The sequence below is a fragment of the Salvelinus namaycush genome, chromosome 6, assembly GCF_016432855.1.
Source record: "Salvelinus namaycush isolate Seneca chromosome 6, SaNama_1.0, whole genome shotgun sequence".
Classification (NCBI taxonomy): domain Eukaryota; kingdom Metazoa; phylum Chordata; class Actinopteri; order Salmoniformes; family Salmonidae; genus Salvelinus; species Salvelinus namaycush.
This window is the reverse complement of record NC_052312.1, coordinates 49,141,198-49,162,226: the sequence shown is the minus strand read 5'-3', so window position 1 is coordinate 49,162,226 and position 21,029 is coordinate 49,141,198. Positions and strand designations below refer to the sequence as shown.

At 43.4% G+C, this 21,029-nt stretch overlaps 1 protein-coding gene across 1 annotated transcript; it reads right to left on the bottom strand.

The window, feature by feature from the left end:
* Positions 1-302: 302 nt before the first annotated feature.
* Positions 303-9,302, bottom strand: csrp2 (cysteine and glycine-rich protein 2). The gene is made up of 6 exons (XM_038995691.1): positions 9,208-9,302; positions 6,166-6,284; positions 3,937-4,105; positions 2,199-2,328; positions 1,538-1,631; positions 303-490 (listed from the first exon to the last, which is right to left on the bottom strand). Exons 2-6 carry the CDS (start codon positions 6,275-6,277, stop codon positions 414-416), a joined length of 582 nt encoding a protein of 193 aa, XP_038851619.1. The 5' UTR covers positions 6,278-6,284; positions 9,208-9,302; the 3' UTR covers positions 303-413.
* Positions 9,303-21,029: the final 11,727 nt, after the last annotated feature.

The window sequence follows — 21,029 nt, the reverse complement described above, 5'->3', positions numbered from 1 at the left end:
TTTTCACCCCGGCTCTTCCAACAAATGTCATTTTTCCCCCAGCTGCCACCATGTGAAAAGCACATGATCATCTACAGTGCCTCTCCGCCTTCTTCAGGACATCACCGTAACCCTGCTTCAGATGTTAATATATTGGGCATGGTTCAATTTTAATGGCTTTAATAATAAAATACATTCAAATGTGAAAATACACATTTGTGTTGCTCTCCTGTGTTTTCTTCTGAGGCTAAATGTGTTTAATTGTAGCTGTCGGTTTTGAAGTTCAGCTCTTCAAGGAATGTTTCACACTTAAGTTGTTTTTTGGAATAGCTTTTTATTTATTGTATATTTGTAAATGGTAAATCCTCCCCCAGGCTTTAAAATACAACGACACATAGCGGTTTTCACAGTCAGAAATACATTGAGGGTGATCATCATTGGGCATGCACCAGAGCTCCAGCTCCCTGGCCATAACCAAATCCTTTGGGTCCAAAGTTCTTTGCGTAACATGCTGGGGACAAAGAAAACAATGAGTATGGAAATGCATCCTAAAACACGTCGGTCAAAGGGTGATTGCAATGGAGAAAGCTGTGTTAAATACAACACTGGTGAAGAAAAGTAACCTACAATGGACTGTTTCCCTGTGAGCTCTCTGTGTGCTGATCCAATGAGGAGTTAATACTTTAGTTATCACACCACAGAACATACACAGCACAAAACGAGCCTGATCTCAATGCTGCGTGGGCGCTACATGAGACGCTACATTAAAAGCCAACTGATCAATCTGCCAGTTGGCTCTGGGTCCCTGAACGTACTCAAGTTGTACAACGCATTTGACAAAACGTTTGTGATACAACCAAGAGTTGATCTACACTCATGATTACACAGCTGTTGTGGATACAACGGCTCAATGGTTTTGTGCAAACAAACTGTTGTATGACAGTTCTTACATGATATTACAACCGAGTCAGATTCGCTGGACAAGTTGAGTGTTTATGGGGCCTAAGATTCCATAAAAGAACCCCTAAGTGCTATGTGTGTATGGGACTGTGTGCGTGCACACGTAATCTATTGTTTAGCCAAAACATTCCAATGCTATTTGGTGTGCATGATCTGGGAAGAGGAGCCATTGTGGAAGATGGATTTGGAATGTTTAGGGCATCGTGACCTGAATTCTAGCAGTTAGATTTCCAGGTGACATGGAAAAGTAACAAACGCTTAAAGTCCGGAGCTAGAATACATGGCCTCCAATGCCCTCTGCAAATAGTATAATGTTTTTGTTTTGCTTTTATGTAACAGCTAGTTCATCTAGTTCTTGTGCCTCAGGTATAATCATGTAATCTGCCTATGGTGGGTGGGGTTGGGTTCCTTCGTTCTGGTGACGGCTCCGGGGTGAAGTGTCCTCTAGGTACAGATCTACGATCAGCTTTCCCTCCCCCAATCCTAAAACTGAACCAAGATCAGCTTCTAGGGGCGACTTCACCCTACAATGGTTCCCTCACACTGGTGACCATGCAGGCCCAAGCCTGAAAGGGAATCTAGAAACCTGATGTCTCACCTTTGCAGTAGATCTCTCCATCTTTCTCTGTCTGGGTGGTAGACTCCAGGCTCTTCCCACACTTGGCACAGCGGAAGCAGTTCTTATGCCAAGGCTGTCAAGATGAGATACTACTTTATTCATTACTGGGGAATAGGACCATCAGATAATAATGTATCAACTAGTGTGCATTGAGGACAGATTCTAATGCGTTTCATTCTCCAGCAGTATACTACACATGTACAAATCATACAGGCATTGTTCTAACATCTGGACACCAGATCTGATTAAAGGATTCTTATTGTGTCATAATCCTTCACATCCTGTACATTTCCTCTCATTGTGAGCCGCAGAATGCAGCGTAACACCAGTTAAAGTGAAGTAAAATCACATCAGCCTGCCATGACGTGATGGCCTACATCTGCCTGAATCCCCCCAGCCAGCCAGTCAGCACTGCAGACTTCTACACCAGCTGCCTGGAAACCAGCCCTCCAAATCCAGAGTTTATGAAAAAGCTTAAGCCAGAAAAATTTGATTTCTGGCTTATGAATTTCCTGCAGTGAATCCATCCAATTGGCTCCTTGCAATAGTAAGCCCAACTGTTTTCAATCAATGGTGGTCACTACAGTTAGCTCAAAACCTTAATTCCCTGCTCCACTTAATCTACGCCCCCTCCGCTCACCTTGCCTGCCCCCACGATCTTCTCCGCAGCGTACACTGACTCCCCACACCGGCCACACTTATCCGAGCCCCCGAACTTCTGGGCGAATTTGGAGGGGTTGGGGTTGGTGGTGGGTCTGTGACACTGGGTCCTGAAGGTGTACACAAACAAACAGCATTAGAGAAGTTAGGGGAACAGATCTCCTCTGGTTCTCTGGGGAATGCACCAGGCCCCTCTCGTCCCCAGGACCAAGGAGTCAGGCTTGGGTAGGCGCTGGGTAAACTCTGGGACCTTGGAGCGCTCCCTAACGAAGGTGAACCGCCTGCCCCAAAGGCCCTGAATAGGAGGCTTTGTGCCGGGGACAGTGTAGAGAGAGAAGAGGGTCAGCAGGGCTGCCCAGGAGCCTGTGGTTAGGTTACATAATGGGGCCCTTTCATAACAACAACCACCTGATGCCAGACTGGGTAAACAGCCCTGTGTGTACAGTAGATGAGGTTACTGGCCATTACCACGGCTCTGACTGACTGGGAGGTTACTGGCCATTACCACGGCTCTGACTGACTGGGAGGTTACTGGCCATTACCACGACTCTGACTGACTGGGAGGTTACTGGCCATTACCACGGCTCTGACTGACTGACTGGGAGATTACTGGCCATTACCACGGCTCTGACTGACTGGGAGATTACTGGCCATTACCACGGCTCTGACTGACTGACTGGGAGATTACTGGCCATTACCACGGCTCTGACTGACTGGGAGATTACTGGCCATTACCACGGCTCTGACTGACTGACTGGGAGATTACTGGCCATTACCACGGTTCTGACTGACTGGGAAGTTACTGGCCATTACCACGGCTCTGACTGACTGGGAGGTTACTGGCCATTACCACGGCTCTGACTAGGAGCCTATCAGGTTATTCCCAGGTCTCTTAGAAATACAACTATGTAGAAAGAGTGTCATGCTGCAATATGAATCTGGGCCCATATTCAAAAAGCATTTCAGATTAGGAGTGCTGATCTAGGATCATGTCCTCTCTGTCCATGTCATCTTGTTCATTATGATCTAAAAGGGAAATCTGATCCTAGCTCAGTACTCATGTTGATGTGTTATAAATACAAACCGATTACAGTACTCTTAGTGTCTATATTAGTTTATTTTGACAGATGTATGCGCTCTAGTCTAATGTATCCTAGTTGAACTCTGGAAGTTTACACAGTATTCCTCACATGATCAGGGAACCATGTGGACAACTGTTGAGCAACTATATGTCAGTGAAAATGCACATCAGCACCAATGGATTAATAATAAATGAACAATCGCATCAGGTCTAATCCGACGGCTGGGTTTCCCTTTGTAGTCATTTAGCAGATGCTCTTAGCCAGAGCGACTTACAGGAGCAATTAGGGTTAAGTGCCTTGCTCAAGGGCACATTTACCTAGTCGGCTCGGGTATTCAAACCAGCAACCTTTTGGTTCCTGGCCCAGTGCTCTTGACCGCTAGGCTTTTGCCGCCCACATAATCCGTGATACAATAAAATAAAATAGTATTCTAACTTGATTTACCATACAACCACACAGTAACCATTGAACAGAAGAGAGGAATATGGTGGAGGGTGAAGTTGCCCCTAGATGCTGATCTTGGGTCAGTTTTGCATTTCCCCCACTAATGGTTAAGATTGGGGAGGGGAAGCTGATCCTAGATCTGTACCAAGGGGAAACTCCACCCCCAGAGCTTTGTATATACTACACACGTACTCCTCTGGTTTGATCCCCAGTCTCTCTCCACGGTCCATGCTGAGTGTCCCAGCTCCCTGACCGTAGCCGTAGCCTTTGGGGCCGTACTTCTTTCCATAGCAGGACTTGCAGTAGATCTCAGTGTCGTGGATGGCCACATTGTTGCTGTCTAAACCCTTTCTGCAGACCACTGGATAGGAAAGAAAAATAAAGCTGTCTGAATGACACAGGATTGTTTGTCTGAATAACACATTGCATTGTAACTGGAGGGATACTGAATTGCCACAAGTTTCCCTAAAAAGGTCTTAATTCCTCAATGGTGGATTTAGTTTCTAAATGGGATATTATCCCTCATTCCAGGAAGGAGGGAGAAAAGAGAGAGCGCCACAGTGTGACATCACAGCAGCAAGATCAGTGACCTGTTGCCTCAAGATAATGCAACCAGTGAAGAACAAATACAACCCATATGTTTATTTTTCCTTTTGTACTTTAACTAGTTCTAGTTCTAACACTGTACATAGACGACATCTGAAATGTCTCTTCATATGGAACTTTGAGTAATGTTTACTTTTTGATTATTTCACATTGGTTTATCTTTTTAACTTGGTTTAGTAAGGTAAACATATGTTTCTCATCCCAATAAAGCCCATTGAATTGAAATAAGACAGAGTGAGATAGGGACAGAGAGCATTCTAACTAAGAGCATCTGAATCAACACAGTCCTTTTGTCCCCACTACCATCCCCTCAGGCCAGGGTCAAGGTTATAAAAGCATTCTGTATGAATGGACTACAGGTGAAACAGTATGGGGGCTTCCGGTTTGAGCATGTAGGAGAAAGGTGGTTCCCGCACACATTTACCTGAAACTACAATTCACCTTTACCTCCAGATTAAATCATTTTCATTTACAATGTTTAAGACAGTTTATATCTCACAACTTAGTCTTCTTGCACAAGCAATATCAATGTATAACTACCATTGCTACATGGCATCTAAATAGCGTGGCTTCATTTACTATGATAAGGAGTTCAACAAAGCAGAACTGGAGGTAGGTGCATTATTAATGCATATATAGTACACTACCCTATGAGCCCTGGTCAGAAGTAATGCACTATGTATGGAATAGGGTGCCATTTGGGACCCACATATTGGCTCCCACTGCTCATTAACTCATCTATAGGTCTGCCTGTCTCTAAACAAAGACAGGTTGGTAAGGACCCCACAAAAATACTTAATTTGTGGGACAGATTGTTTTTGCGTTTGCTTTGATGGCAGAGTGCTAATCCACAGCATGTGCTCTGTGTGTTCACTCCAGTCAAGGTCCCCAAAACGTCTTCTTCACTGAGGGAGGTGCAGACACACAATCTCACATGGCTAGCAGGACCATGTCCACTAACTATTTACTGAGCTATGGGATGAGAAACACATCAATGCATTGTGCATGATACATTGCATAGATTGGTGAACTTCAGTTTGACCCCTATCATATAACTTCCTCAAAGTATAGTTCCTTTCTCATGTTTCCATTCATATTAAAGTGACAGAAAAGACCATTCAAGATGGAGGTTGACTATCCGTGGGTTCACATGCCCTGTCCAGACACACCCTCTAGTCCCCTCAAATTCCAATCTGGACCTCGATCCAGTTCCATTACTTTTGTTCATTATTCCCTCTAATCTAATCATGGACTGATTTAGACCTGGAAAAGCAGGGCTGTGTTCACACAGGCATTCCAATTATTTTTTACCAATCAGATCAGCTCGGAAAAATAACTGATGTGAAAAGATCTGATGTGATTTGATCAAAAAACTGAGCTGCCTGTGTAAACGCTGCCCAGGTAGGCACAATTCATTGTCAGGTAGAACAGAAAAGTAGCAGTAGTCTGGACCTCGTAGGGTCAGATTTTAATACCCCTGCTCTAGTCTAACCCCTAAACACTTGTAGATCTGAAGTTATTGATTGGGATAGGTTTAATCAATAAGGTGAAACTTCCACCTGGCCAATCAGGAAGAAAGGTAGAATGACAACCATATTTCTGCGGCTCCTTACACCTGTTCAATCCTTTCAGAGCTCCACAATTGCCTGGGGCTTGTTTCTTGACAGGGTCAAAGTGGACTAACAGAGCCACCACGTTCAGTAGCCAAACATTGTCGAATATTTCAGATAGAACGTTCCAAAATGTTGCGTCCTACTGAACGCACCCCAGTTAGGTTGATCCAACACTGAGGAGAGAAAATGAGGTCGCACTCACTGCACAGGAAGCAGCATTTGTGGAAGCTCTTCCCATCACACTGCACCTCCTCGGCATGGTACACAGTCCCCTGGCATGCACCACACTTGTTACCTCCTCCCCAGTTTGACATGTTGGTGCTGTTGGAGAGACAAATGTGCAGAGGGGATGAGAGACATGATGTGAGACTTAAAATAAGTTTCCCCTAGGTACAGATCTAGGATCAGCTTCCCCTCCCCAATCCTAACCTTAACCATTAGTGGGGGAAATTGACCCAGGATCAAGGTCTAGGGGCAACCTCAACCTACTCCAAAAGGAGAAACACAGAGGAAGTTAAGGGTTAGTCCTTCCTGTCCTGTTTGACACAAAACATCAGTGAAACACCTTCCTGGACCAATGAGATACAGGCAGAAGACAACAACCCCTTCTGTGCTCAGGAAGTCCAAACGGAACAACAGGCCACTGAGTCTAAGTGAGGACAGAACAATAGGGCAGCTGAATACATTATGGAGGTTTCATAGGTTCTACGACACCTCAGAACAATGTTTTTATACGAGTTATAAAATATTCATTCAAATTGCTTGTACAAAACAAGTGTGACCTATAAACACTGATGTGGTGGCCACATAGAATCTACATGACAAACTGATGCAGACAGTCACATCATGTAATCATTTTAAAGACCAGCCAGCCGGTATTTAATTAGAGACACAAAAAGATAATTTAAGATGTTACACTCCTATCTGCATTCCATGACAAGCAGAGCGTCCACAAACAAGAACAACGTCCACTCTATTACTATGTAGTGCACTACTTTTGATATGGGCCCTGGTAAAAAGAAGTGCACTACATAGTGAATAGGGTACCTTTTGGGATATAACCATGTCGTCACCATCAAGAACATAAAGAGTGCTCTTACTTTTTCATGAAGGAAACCACAGAGCAGTGCAGTCATTGATCAAGCACGAGGAAGGCTACCTTGTGGAGTTCCCACCCTCCCAACGTTATTACAGACTGCGTGACATGCCCAAACACGAGAGAGAATCACAAGTTCACTCAGGGCGTATAATGTCTGTTCTTTCTAAAGAGTTTCAATGCCCTGCATCCAATATTTAAATCAGTCTTGTGGTATGTGCAAACACACAATCCATAGGTTTTTAATGAATAGGTTATTGGGAGTTTCACCACTTGGTTGTGCCTCAATGTTTTTAATATATCTAGATCAGGTACTTATTTTTGAGACATGGGAGAGCAGATTTGGGTTGAGGTTTAACCAACTGAAAAAAAGAGCAATGAAGCCTATTCAATCAAAAACCAAAGAGTTATTGAATAGGTATAACTTTTACAAGTATGGGGAATCACATACAACCATATATACAGGATATTTGCAGACGACACGACGGTGGTAGCGCAAATCACCGACGACGATGAGACGGCTTACAGCAGGGTTCCCCAACTGGCGGCCTGCGGGATAATTTCGGGCCCGCGGGAGATTTTATTTCCCCCCCCCAAAAAAAATGTTTTCCCTAAATAAATACATTTTTATTAAAATGTTTCAATTGTTGGACATAAGGCTAAAAAAACAACAGTAAATCAACTCCATGTGATTTTAATATAGAGAATCTGTTCCAAAGCAGCCCCACACATATGTGATATATGTGATCGTAAACAAATGTAAGCAAGGTTTGAAATTATGTTTTTGTCAAATGTTATCCATTTGGGCTTCTTGCAGTCAATTTGCTATCTACAAATTATTTGTAATTATGTTCCGGCTCCATGACCATCTGCTCAAGAAAATAAATTTGACCACGACTGAATTTAGTTGATGATCCCTGGCCTACAGAGGGAAGGTCTGTGACCTGGCAGTGTGGTCCCAGGACAACAACCTCTCCCTCAATGTCAGAAAGACAAAGGAGCTGATCGTGGACTACAGGAAATGGAGGGCCAAGCACGCCCCCACCCATAGGGCTGTTGTGGAGTGGGTCGTGAGGTTCAAGTTCCTGGGTGTCCACAGCACAACACACCTCTTCCCCTCAGGAAGCTGAAAAGATTTGTCATGGGCCCTCAGACACTCAAAAGGTTCTACAGCTGCACCATTGAGAGCATCTTGACTGACTGCATCACCGCTAGGTATGGCAACTGCTTAGCATCCGACTACAAGGCACTACAGAGGGTAGTGCGTACGGCTGCCTGTCACCCAGGACCTCTATACCAGGCGGTGTCAGTGGAAGGCCCTAAAGATCGTCAAAGAGTCCAGCCACCCAAGTCATAGAATGTTCTCTTTTCTACCGCACAGCAAGCGGTACCAACGCACCAATTCTGGAACCAACTGGACACTGAACAGCTTCTACCCCCAAGCCATAAAACTGCTAAATAGTTAGTTAACTAATACCTACCCTGGCTAGCTGCGCTGACCATTTTTGCACCAACTATTGTGACTAATCACATACGCTACTGTTACTGTTTATTATCTATCCTATTGCATATAGTCACTTTATCCCTACATATCTACCTCAATTACCTCATACCCCTGCTCATCGACTCGGTACTGGTACCGCGTGTAACGTTATATCGCCAAGTTATCGTTACTCATTGTGTATATTCCTTATTATTTAGTTATAATTTCTATTTTTTTCTCTCTGCATTGTTGGGTAAGTACGCATTTCACTGTTAGTCTACACATGTTTACGAAGCATGTGGCAAATACTATTTGATTTGATTTAACCATTTGTATTTCTGTTGAAAAATCTCATCAGATGTTGCCTAACCCAAGAACCTGGAAAGACAGACAGTACAGGAAACTGCTACGGTATAGATAACTCACCAGGCTAGAGGTGTGCCAGTTTATTTGGAAAAGTTTAATCAACGATCCAACTGAGATATGCGCCAACCACTTGCCTGAGCCAAGACTATAGTAAAAGTCTATGCAACAAACTAGTTATTTCACCTGAGCGACTTGTCGACCCAATCTATCTGGAGAATCCAAATGTTTCACGTAAATAAACTCGCCTCGTGCCACCAATATGGATTCAGCTCTGCTGCATAGATACAAAATGTACCGACCTGTATTTGTTGGAGAATCCTTCAATTTTATCCCAGCGTATCGACGTCGTGTCCTTTGCGGACTCACCAAACTACTCTGTTCACAGTTGTTTTAGAGAGGGAGTGGTTTAGCTAGGCAGTGGAGGAGTTTTACTGTTTTACCCATTCATTGCTTTTAACCCAACATGTCAGAAATATAGCATAATAGAATACCTGTGATCAGACCTGAGTTAAGCCAGATATCTGTTTTAATTGGAATGCATACAGGAAACCATAAGGTTTAGAGGCGCTGTGTTGCATAGTGTCCTAGTAATAGCCTGCAGAAATTACAGCTTCAATTAAGTAACCGCGGGTATGAACAAAACATGTATTTTTACTGCAATAATTACCTTGCTAACCAGTTTATAATAGCAAATCGAGGTTTTTGTGGTTTATCCAGGCACTCAGCATTGTCCTTAAGAACAGCCCTTAGCCATGGTATATTGGCCATATATCACACCCTATCGGGTCTTATTGCTATTATAAACTGGTTCGCAACGTAATTATTGCAGTAAAAAATGTATGTTTTGTCATACCCGTGGTATACGGCCTGTAAAGTAGAATACATACAAGCCATCACATCACACGGAGGCCAGCATGCATTACCGTAACTCTCTCACATATAAAACACCATATTCACTGACATAGCCTCATCCGTTTCATTTGGAAATGGTGTCCTATGATTGGTTGAAAATGTCATCCAATAGAATAGTAAGTCACATGAGTAGATCATGCATTGTAAAGATGTGATCATCTGCATAGACCTGTGCAGAATGTATCTGCAATATACCACTACACTGTTGTGTAGTGTAGCTGAGTTTGAATGAAGTGAAAACTGTCAGAAACCTACATGTCTATCTATGGTGGCAAGGATGAATGTCGGAATGTCAGAAGTCACCGATGTTCAAATATCAAGTTTCCCACATCATAATGGAAGCTTCGTCATGGAAACAGAAAAGTGACAGGCACAGAGGCATCTCACAGGGGAGTATGCTCTTCAGATAGGGAGGATCCTACAGACAGCCTAGATAGAAATACACAGGCTTGAGGCAGCCCTTTCAAACAGATACCAGTCTGCACACACTCACAGGCAGACAGTCCCTCCCTCTCTGCACCGACAAGAAGGCTATAACTCAACTTTTGTTTTAGGGACTCTGTACTTTAAATGTTCCTGCAGCAACCGGGTAGTACTGGGTCGTGCCTCTGTGGATGAGTTCACATGGTATGGGGTGAAGTTGCCCGTAGACACTGATCTTTGGTCAGTGAATAATTTCCCATAAACTTCACCCTACTCCATTAGTTAACACTGTTGTGTAAAAATTAACCATAATGCTGAGCAAAGGCCTTTTCTGAGATATTTCCACTTCATCAAGATGTGGGTTGGCTTGGTGTGGGTGATATTTAACATGTCTCAGGGGTTACATCCATTATGTAATCCCCCGCTCTGTGATTAATGTGACACACACACACATACGCTGCTAATACACTCATCCAACCTCGCGCTGCTCACATATGTGAATCATATTAGCAGGACATGGCAGTATGTTTACAGTAAAATGTATTCATCAGTGGTAAAAGATGACTGTAGTCAGCCTCCCCTCTCATACCATAGTATCAGTGGTCCATATCTGTAGTCAGCCTCCCCTCTCATACCATAGTATCAGTGGTCCATATCTGTAGTCAGCCTCCCCTCTCATACCATAGTATCAGGGGTCCATATCTGTTGTCAGCCTCCCCTCTCATACCATAGTATCAGTGGTCCATATCTGTAGTCAGCCTCCCCTCTCATACCATAGTATCAGTGGTCCATATCTGTAGTCAGCCTCCCCTCTCATACCATAGTATCAGGGGTCCATATCTGTAGTCAGCCTCCCCTCTCATACCATAGTATCAGTGGTCCATATCTGTAGTCAGCCTCCCCTCTCATACCATAGTATCAGTGGTCCATATCTGTAGTCAGCCTCCCCTCTCATACCATAGTATCAGTGGTCCATATCTGTAGTCAGCCTCCCCTCTCATACCATAGTATCAGGGGTCCATATCTGTAGTCAGCCTCCCCTCTCATACCATAGTATCAGTGGTCCATATCTGTAGTCAGCCTCCCCTCTCATACCATAGTATCAGTGGTCCATATCTGTAGTCAGCCTCCCCTCTCATACCATAGTATCAGTGGTCCATATCTGTAGTCAGCCTCCCCTCTCATACCATAGTATCAGTGGTCCATATCTGTAGTCAGCCTCCCCTCTCATACCATAGTATCAGTGGTCCATATCTGTAGTCAGCCTCCCCTCTCATACCATAGTATCAGTGGTCCATATCTGTAGTCAGCCTCCCCTCTCATACCATAGTATCAGTGGTCCATATCTGTAGTCAGCCTCCCCTCTCATACCATAGTATCAGTGGTCCATATCTGTAGTCAGCCTCCCCTCTCATACCATAGTATCAGGGGTCCATATCTGTAGTCAGCCTCCCCTCTCATACCATAGTATCAGGGGTCCATATCTGTTGTCAGCCTCCCCTCTCATACCATAGTATCAGTGGTCCATATCTGTTGTCAGCCTCCCCTCTCATACCATAGTATCAGTGGTCCATATCTGTAGTCAGCCTCCCCTCTCATACCATAGTATCAGGGTCCATATCTGTAGTCAGCCTCCCCTCTCATACCATAGTATCAGTGGTCCATATCTGTAGTCAGCCTCCCCTCTCATACCATAGTATCAGTGGTCCATATCTGTAGTCAGCCTCCCCTCTCATACCATAGTATCAGGGGTCCATATCTGTAGTCAGCCTCCCCTCTCATACCATAGTATCAGTGGTCCATATCTGTAGTCAGCCTCCCCTCTCATACCATAGTATCAGTGGTCCATATCTGTTGTCAGCCTCCCCTCTCATACCATAGTATCAGGGGTCCATATCTGTAGTCAGCCTCCCCTCTCATACCATAGTATCAGGGGTCCATATCTGTTGTCAGCCTCTCCTCTCATACCATAGTATCAGTGGTCCATATCTGTAGTCAGCCTCCCCTCTCATACCATAGTATCAGTGGTCCATGATGATAAATGCATCTCAGGGTCCGTATTCATAAAGCGTCTAAGAGTGCTGATCTAGGATCAGGTCTCTCCCTGTCTATGTAATCGTATTCATTATGATCTAAAAGGCTAAACTGATCCTAGATCAGCACTCCTACTCTAAGACTCTTGATGAATACTGGCCCTGGTTACTGTTTCAGAGAGAGATCTGGAGGAGTCTAGTAATCAACCAGTGGTGAATCCTCCCTTCTCTGAGGTCAGGGTTACAACATACCCAGAGATCCTCCCTTCTCTGAGGTCAGGGTTACAACAGTACCCAGAGGCACCCTATCGTCAAAGTCTGACGCCAACAGGATTTTCTCTGTGTGGGTCAAAGATGACGCACAATGCCTTGTAGTCAAATCTGACCTCTCAGGACTGAGGTCGAGAGTCCCAAATGCCACCCTATTCCCTTTAAAGTGCACTACTTTTTACTAGGGCTGATAGGGCTTTGGTCAAAAGTAGTGCATTATATAGGGAATAGGGTAACATTTGAGACGTAATCTACCAGATAATTAGCTTGGCCATTTTTCCAGGAGGAGTCCAGCCCTCAGACAGAGGTAGGAGTGTTGGACATTGTTTGGGTGTTCACTCACATATAACAAAAATATTTACCCCTCTGTCTGTCTCAGTTGTCCCAAACCTCAGTGTCATGGATGATAGATTACTGCGTCCCAAATTTACACCCTATCCCCAATATAGTGCACTACTTTTGACCAGTGCGCATAGGGAAAAAGTAGTGATGTAAGAAATAGGGTGCCATTTGGAGCACAAACCATTGTGTTATGGTTGGAATGTGCCACGTATCTGAGATAGCGCCCAAGGTCTGTCATGTTGCTGTGTGAAGACCACAGCTGGCTGGGATTTGCATGGGTTGTGCACTTGGTTTTCTCAGCTGGCACTGAGACTATGCTAGACAGCGTATGGAAAAAGGAGTGCAGTATAGAAAGGACCAGAGGAAATGAGTTTAGGAAACACACATGTCAAGGCTGCTGATGGCAGATATGTGGGAATTGGGAGCCATATGAGTTTAGTGCAACCTGCGTTCTTCTTTTATTTCACTCCAACCATCTGACTCTGTCGTGCAGTAGTTGGTCAATGTATTATCAGAGATGGAAAACTTTGAATTCAAAGGAAAACCAAATCTACAGAAAGATAATTCATTTAGTCAGAGGCACAGTTCACTTCAAGGGTTTTCTTGGAATTATTTATATATATACACTACCGGCCCAAACTTTTAGAACACCTACTCATTAAAGGGTTTTTCTTTCTTTTGACTATTTTCTACATTGTAGAACAATAGTGAAGACATCAAAACTATGAAATAACACATATGGAATCATGTAGTAACCAAAAAAGTGCTAAAAAAAATCTAAATATATGTTATATTTGAGATTCTTCAAATAGCCACCCTTTGCCTTGACAGATTTGCACACTTTGGTATTCTCTCAACCAGCTTCACCTAGAATGCTTTTCCAACCGTCTTGAAGGAGTTCCCACATATGCTGTGCACTTGTTGGCTGCTTTTCCTTCACTTTGCGGTCCAACTCATCCCAAACCATCTCAATTTGGTTGAGGTCGGAGGATTGTGGAGGCCAGGTCATCTGATGCAGCACTCAATCACTCTCCTTCTTGGTAAAATAGCCCTTACACAGCCTGATTATTATTATCTGACCCTGCTGGTCATCTATGAACATTTGACCATCTTGCCCATGTTCTGTTATAATCTCCACCCGGCACAGCCAGAAGAGGACTGGCCACCCCTCATAGCCTGGTTCCTCTCTAGGTTTCTTCCTAGGTTCTGGCCTTTCTAGTGAGTTTTTCATAGCCACCATGCTTCTACACCTGCATTGCTTGCTGTTTGGGGTTTTAGGCTGGGTTTCTGCACAGCACTTTGTGACATCAGCTGAAGGGCTTTATAAATAAATGTGATTTGATTGATTGGAGGTATGTTGGGTCATTGTCCTGTTGAAAACAAATGATAGTCACACTAAGCCCAAACCAGATGGGATGGCGTATCGCTGCAGAATGCTGTGGTAGCCATGCTGGTTAAGTGTGCCTTGAATTCTAAATAAGTCACAGATAGTGTCACCAGCAAAGCACCCCCACACCATAACACCTCCTCCGCCATGCTTCACGGTGGGAAATACACATGCGGGGATCATCCGTTCACCCACAGAACGCGTCTCACAAAGACGTGGTTGGAACCAAAAATCTCAAATTTGGACCTCAGATCAAAGGACACATTTCCACCGGTCTAATGTCCATTGCTCGTGTTTCTTGGCCCAAGCAAGTCTCTTCTTCTTATTGGTGTCCTTTAGTTGTGGTTTCTTTGCAGCAATTCAACTATGAAGGCCTGATTCACAGTCTCCTCTGACCAGTTGATGTTGAGATGTGCCTGTTACTTATTTATTTGGGCTGCAATTTCTGATGTTGGTAACTATAATGAACTTATCCTCTGCAGCAGAGGTAACTCTGGGTCTTCCTTTCCTGTGGCGGTCCTCATGGGAGACAGTTTCATCATAGTGCTTGATGGTTTTTGCGACTGCACTTGAAGAAACTGCACTTGACGTTCTTGAAATGTTCCGTATTGACTGACCTTCATGTCTTAAAGTAATGATGGACTGTATTTTCTCTTTGCTTATTTGAGCTGTTCTTGACATAATATGGACTTGGTCTTTTACCAAATAGGGCTATCTTCTGTAACCTCCCCTACCTTGTCACAACACAACTGATTGGCTAAAACGCATGAAGAAGGAAAGAAATTCCACAAATTAACTTTTAAGAAGGCACACCTGTTTATTTAAATGCGTTCCAGGTGACTACCTCATGAAGCTGGTTGAGAGAATGCCAAGAGTGTGCAAAGCTGTCATCAAGGCAAAGGGTGGCTACTTTGAAGAAACTCAAATCTAAAATATATTTTGACTAGAGGATTCCATATGTGTTATTTCATAGTTATGATGTCTTCACTATTATTTTGCAATGTAGAAAATAGTACAAATTAAGAAAAAACGTTGAATGAGTAGGTGTTCTAAAACATTTGACCGGTAGTTTATATCTTTTTTTTAAAGTTTTTTTTTCTTTCTTTCTCTCTCTCCTCTCTGTTGACTGAGAAAGGACATCAGAGTTCTGAACGGCTCTCCATGAAAGTCGTCACTGAACGCCAAGGACACCAACCGGTGTTTCCATTGAATACACCTCTGAGAAGCAGTAATGTGTTTCCATTGAATACACCTCTGAGAAGCAGTAATGTGTTTCCATTGAATACACATCTGAGAAGCAGTAATGTGTTTCCATTGAATACACCTCTGAGAAGCAGTAACGTGTTTCCATTGAATACACCTCTGAGAAGCAGTAATGTGTTTCCATTGAATACACCTCTGAGAAGCAGTAATGTGTTTCCATTGAATACACCTCTGAGAAGCAGTAATGTGTTTCCATTGAATACACATCTGAGAAGCAGTAATGTGTTTCCATTGAATACACATCTGAGAAGCAGTAATGTGTTTCCATTGAATACACCTCTGAAAAGCAGTAATGTGTTTCCATTGAATACACCTCTGACAGCTCATAGATCATATCTTAAACTCTCTTTATTCTATGTATTGAATGTTTACATCCTCTGTTCACTTTAAATACAATTAATTAATAAATTCAGTATTATGCCCAGCCCGAACCAGATGTAATGTTCAGTATCATGCCCAGCCCGAACCAGATGTAATGTTCAGTATCATGCCCAGCCCGATCCAGATGTAATGTCCAGTATCATGCCCAGCCCGAACCAGATGTAATGTTCAGTATCATGCCCAGCCCGAACCAGATGTAATGTCCAGTATCATGCCCAGCCCGAACCAGATGTAATGTCCAGTATCATGCCCAGCACGAACCAGATGTAATGTTCAGTATCATGCCCAGCCCGAACCAGATGTAATGTCCAGTATCATGCCCAGCCCGAACCAGATGTAATGTTCAGTATCATGCCCAGCCCGAACCAGATGTAATGTTCAGTATCATGCCCAGCCCGAACCAGATGTAATGTCCAGTATCATGCCCAGCCCGAACCAGATGTAATGTTCAGTATCATGCCCAGCCCGAACCAGATGTAATGTCCAGTATCATGCCCAGCCCGAACCAGATGTAATGTCCAGTATCATGCCCAGCCCGAACCAGATGTAATGTTCAGTATCATGCCCAGCCCGAACCAGATGTAATGTTCAGTATCATGCCCAATCCAGATGTAATGTTCAGTATCATGCCCAGCCCGATCCAGATGTAATGTCCAGTATTATGCCCAGCCCGATCCAGATGTAATGTCCAGTATCATGCCCAGCCCGAACCAGATGTAATGTTCAGTATCATGCCCGATCCAGATGTAATGTCCAGTATCATGCCCAAACCAGATGTAATGTCCAGTATTATGCCCGATCCAGATGTAATGTCCAGTATCATGCCCAAACCAGATGTAATGTCCAGTATTATGCCCGATCCAGATGTAATGTCCAGTATCATGCCCAGCCCGATCCAGATGTAATGTCCAGTATCATGGTAACCAGATGTAATGTCTGTGGCACACTATTTGGTAAGCCCTCTAGTGGTGCTTTCTAGTGAATTAGTAGAAGAGTTTCACAAATCATTATGTGTGATGTGTATCATGTTAACCTATTGAATGGAACACAATGGAGCCTACAGTAGAGTCACATCACATCTGGGGCCATATGCATCAAACGTAGGAGTGCTGATTTAGGATCAGTTTTGCCTTTTAGATCATAATATAAATAAATAAAATATCCTAGATCAGCACTCCTACCCTGTCCTTCAGCTTAACCTCTTCATACTGGCCTACTTTTACTTCCTTCTTCTAGTCTCTGCCAAAGGATTAGATTTGGAATTTTGTTTGGGGGAAAACAATCGGCTTCAAATGTAGAAATCCTGGAAGGAGTGGGCAGAGAGTGGGCTCATGGGCCTAACCTGTTACGCCTACATTGGCACTGCTCAGGCCAAGGCTTTTCAGCTGGAATGCAAATAATACGAAATGTAATTCAGAAATCGCGCTCTAATGATTTCTTGTGGCGGGGCGCATGCACACTGACTTCGGTCGCCAGCTGGACGGTGTTTCCTCTGACACATTGGTGCGGCTTGCTTCCGGGTTAAGCGAGCATTGTGTCAAGAAGCAGTGCAGCTTGGCGGGTCGTGTTTTGGAGGACGCATGGTTCTCGACCTTCACCTTAGACCGCTGCGCCACTCGGGAGTCCTGTCTGTAGATGTTTTTGACCTCTCCCAAGGTAACCGTTGAGAAAAACAACACATTCACATGATTGGCGTTAGTGTGCAATTATAATGACCCCCGGAGCTCTACTCATGTTTCTTACTGTCCACAGGGAGTCCTGCTTGTTTAAAGTCTCTATGATGTTAACAAAAGGTGATGTTGGGGAGCCTAAGTGGTGTTCAGCTGCAGGAGCTGCTTTGATGAGGAAACACCTGTTATCACCAGTAACACCTGCAGCCGCTAGCCGCCCACACCATAGAACTAGAATCACATTACATCACCATAGAACTAGAATCACATTACATCACCATAGAACTAGAATCACATTGCATCACCATAGAACTAGAATCACATTACATCACCATAGAACTAGAATCATATTACATCACCGTAGAACTAGAATCACATTACATCACCGTAGAACTAGAATCACATTACATCACCGTAGAACTAGAATCACATTACATCACCATAGAACTAGAATCACATTACATCACCATAGAACTAGAATCACATTACATCACCATAGAACTAGAATCACATTACATCACCATAGAACTAGAATCACATTACATCACCATAGAACTAGAATCACATTACATCACCATAGAACTAGAATCACATTACATCACCATAGAACTAGAATCACATTACATCACCATAGAACTAGAATCACATTACATCACCATAGAACTAGAATCACATTACATCACCATAGAACTAGAATCACATTACATCACCATAGAACTAGAATCACATTACATCACCATAGAACTAGAATCACATTACATCACCATAGAACTAGAATCATATTACATCACCATAGAACTAGAATCACATTACATCACCATAGAACTAGAATCACATTACATCACCATAGAACTAGAATCACATTACATCACCATAGAACTAGAATCACATTACATCACCATAGAACTAGAATCACATTACATCACCATAGAACTAGAATCACATTACATCACCATAGAACTAGAATCACATTACATCCCCATAGAACTAGAATCACATTACATCACCATAGAACTAGAATCACATTACATCACCATAGAACTAGAATCACATTACATCACCATAGAACTAGAATCACATTACATCACCATAGAACTAGAATCACATTACATCACCATAGAACTAGAATCACATTACATCACCATAGAACTAGAATCACATTAGAACTAGAATATTTATTTTTTAATGCCTGGCCATTACCAGCCTATGCCTTTGATTAATCTATAGATGTTTATGATGTCGTAAATACATACAAGGCCTAAGCCCGAACCGATCCTATGGGCAGCAACCCACCAGGTTTATTACACCTGTAATAAAATACCAGATTGGTCTGCAGTCACACTGACAGGATGTGTTTGCCTGACCTCTGACCTCTATTATTAGGACAGCTTTGATTGGATTTAGAGAGGTCGTTGGCCCTGTTTGAGTACTGTTAGAATAATTAACGTGATCTGATAGATGACCAATCCAGGCATGTCCATGTCAGACTAGTGAATTCTTCAGAGGAAGAAGGAAGGATGCAAGTATTCATTCAGGGCCTTTATATATGGTGGCATGCTGTTTCTTTATGAGTGATCTACTGCCATCTATTGGTCAGTTCCTTCAATGGCAGCCAAGGGCCAGTGCCTTATTCACTACATTGTGTAGTACAACTTCCTGTGGCTAAATATGTTGTAATTTGACAAAACGAAGTGTCATTGCTCAGAGCTAGATATACAACACTAGATTTACCTGTGAGAAATCTATTTGTGAGAAATACAACGAGTTGCTCATATCACTTGCATTTCTATGAAGACAACACGAAACGCAGCTGGACATTTTGACTTTTTTATTACAAAGGTTGTGGATGTCTAGAGAAAGAAACTGTTTGTCCCATAACATACACACAGCAAGTAGTAAGCACTGTGAAAATAACTATGTGTTGTAATGTTAGAAAAGGTTTCCTACAAAGCAGCGGACAGATAACTACAGAAACTAGCAGTGCAATTATTATTTTATGATAAGAAGCAGCATTAAATTAAACATTTCAAGGTTTTGAAGTAATAATTAAAAACATATGAATACAATATACAAAAATAATTACTGGTTAAAAAAAAGAAAGATTTCTGTACATGAACAACACATCTACAGCAGTGGAGGCCGCTGACGGGGACGGCTCATAATAATGGCCTGAACAGAGCAAATGGAATGGCATCAAACACATGTAAGCCATGTGTGCTGTATTTGATACCGCTCCAGTCATTACCATGAGCCCGTCCTCCCCAATTAAGGTGCCACCAACCTCCTGTGTTCTACAGTTCAAGTAGATGATCAGCACCCTTTGGTGTAATGTAACTTTTCCTCAATTACTCCCCCCAAAATATTCCAGAGGCCAAACTCTAATGCACGTCATTTAATGCATTAAATACAGTACTTTGATATTTCACTCTAGTCTCCAGTGTATACCGCTGGATAACTAAGTAATTCAAGTATCTTGTAACATCATCAAATCATTTCACATTTAGTTTTCACCTTGCATGCGGTGGCGTAAGCACATACACATTGACAGAGAGCGATGCTGGTATTTGGGATCATTCTTAAAGCCCAACAATTGGAAACCTGTAAACCACATTAGTGTTGTAAAAATACATAACCCTTTAGAGTGGCCAAGATGCCAGTCTTTGTACCAAAAACCTTGGCAGCCATTTTGTAGGCCTTACGCTCACCAATGTGTTGCTGTGACTGCTTAGGAAAACTCCACCCAAAACATTTTTGGACTATATCAACAATGGACTAATGAAACACATAGCAAAATATAGTTTTTGAGTTAAGTTAAGACCTAATTTGCACAGTGAAAAGCAGTGGTTTTTAAACCTCTCTTGGAGCCAGGTCAGTAACACGCTAGAGGAGCCAGGTCAGTAACACGCTAGAGGAGCCAGGTCAGTAACACGCTAGAGGAGCCAGGTCAGTAACACGCTAGAGGAGCCAGGTCAGTAACACGCTAGAGGAGCCAGGTCAGTAACACGCTAGAGGAGCCAGGTCAGTAACACGCTAGAGGAGCCAGGTCAGTAACACGCTAGAGGAGCCAGGTCAGTAACACGCTAGAGGAGCCAGGTCAGTAACACGCTAGAGGAGCCAGGTCAGTAACACGCTAGAGGAGCCAGGTCAGTAACACGCTAGAGGAGCCAGGTCAGTAACACGCTAGAGGAGCCAGGTCAGTAACACGCTAGAGGAGCCAGGTCAGTAACACGCTAGAGGAGCCAGGTCAGTAACACGCTAGAGGAGCCAGGTCAGTAACACACTAGAGGAGCCAGGTCAGTAACACGCTAGAGGAGCCAGGTCAGTAACACGCTAGAGGAGCCAGGTCAGTAACACGCTAGAGGAGCCAGGTCAGTAACACGCTAGAGGAGCCAGGTCAGTAACACGCTAGAGGAGCCAGGTCAGTAACACGCTAGAGGAGC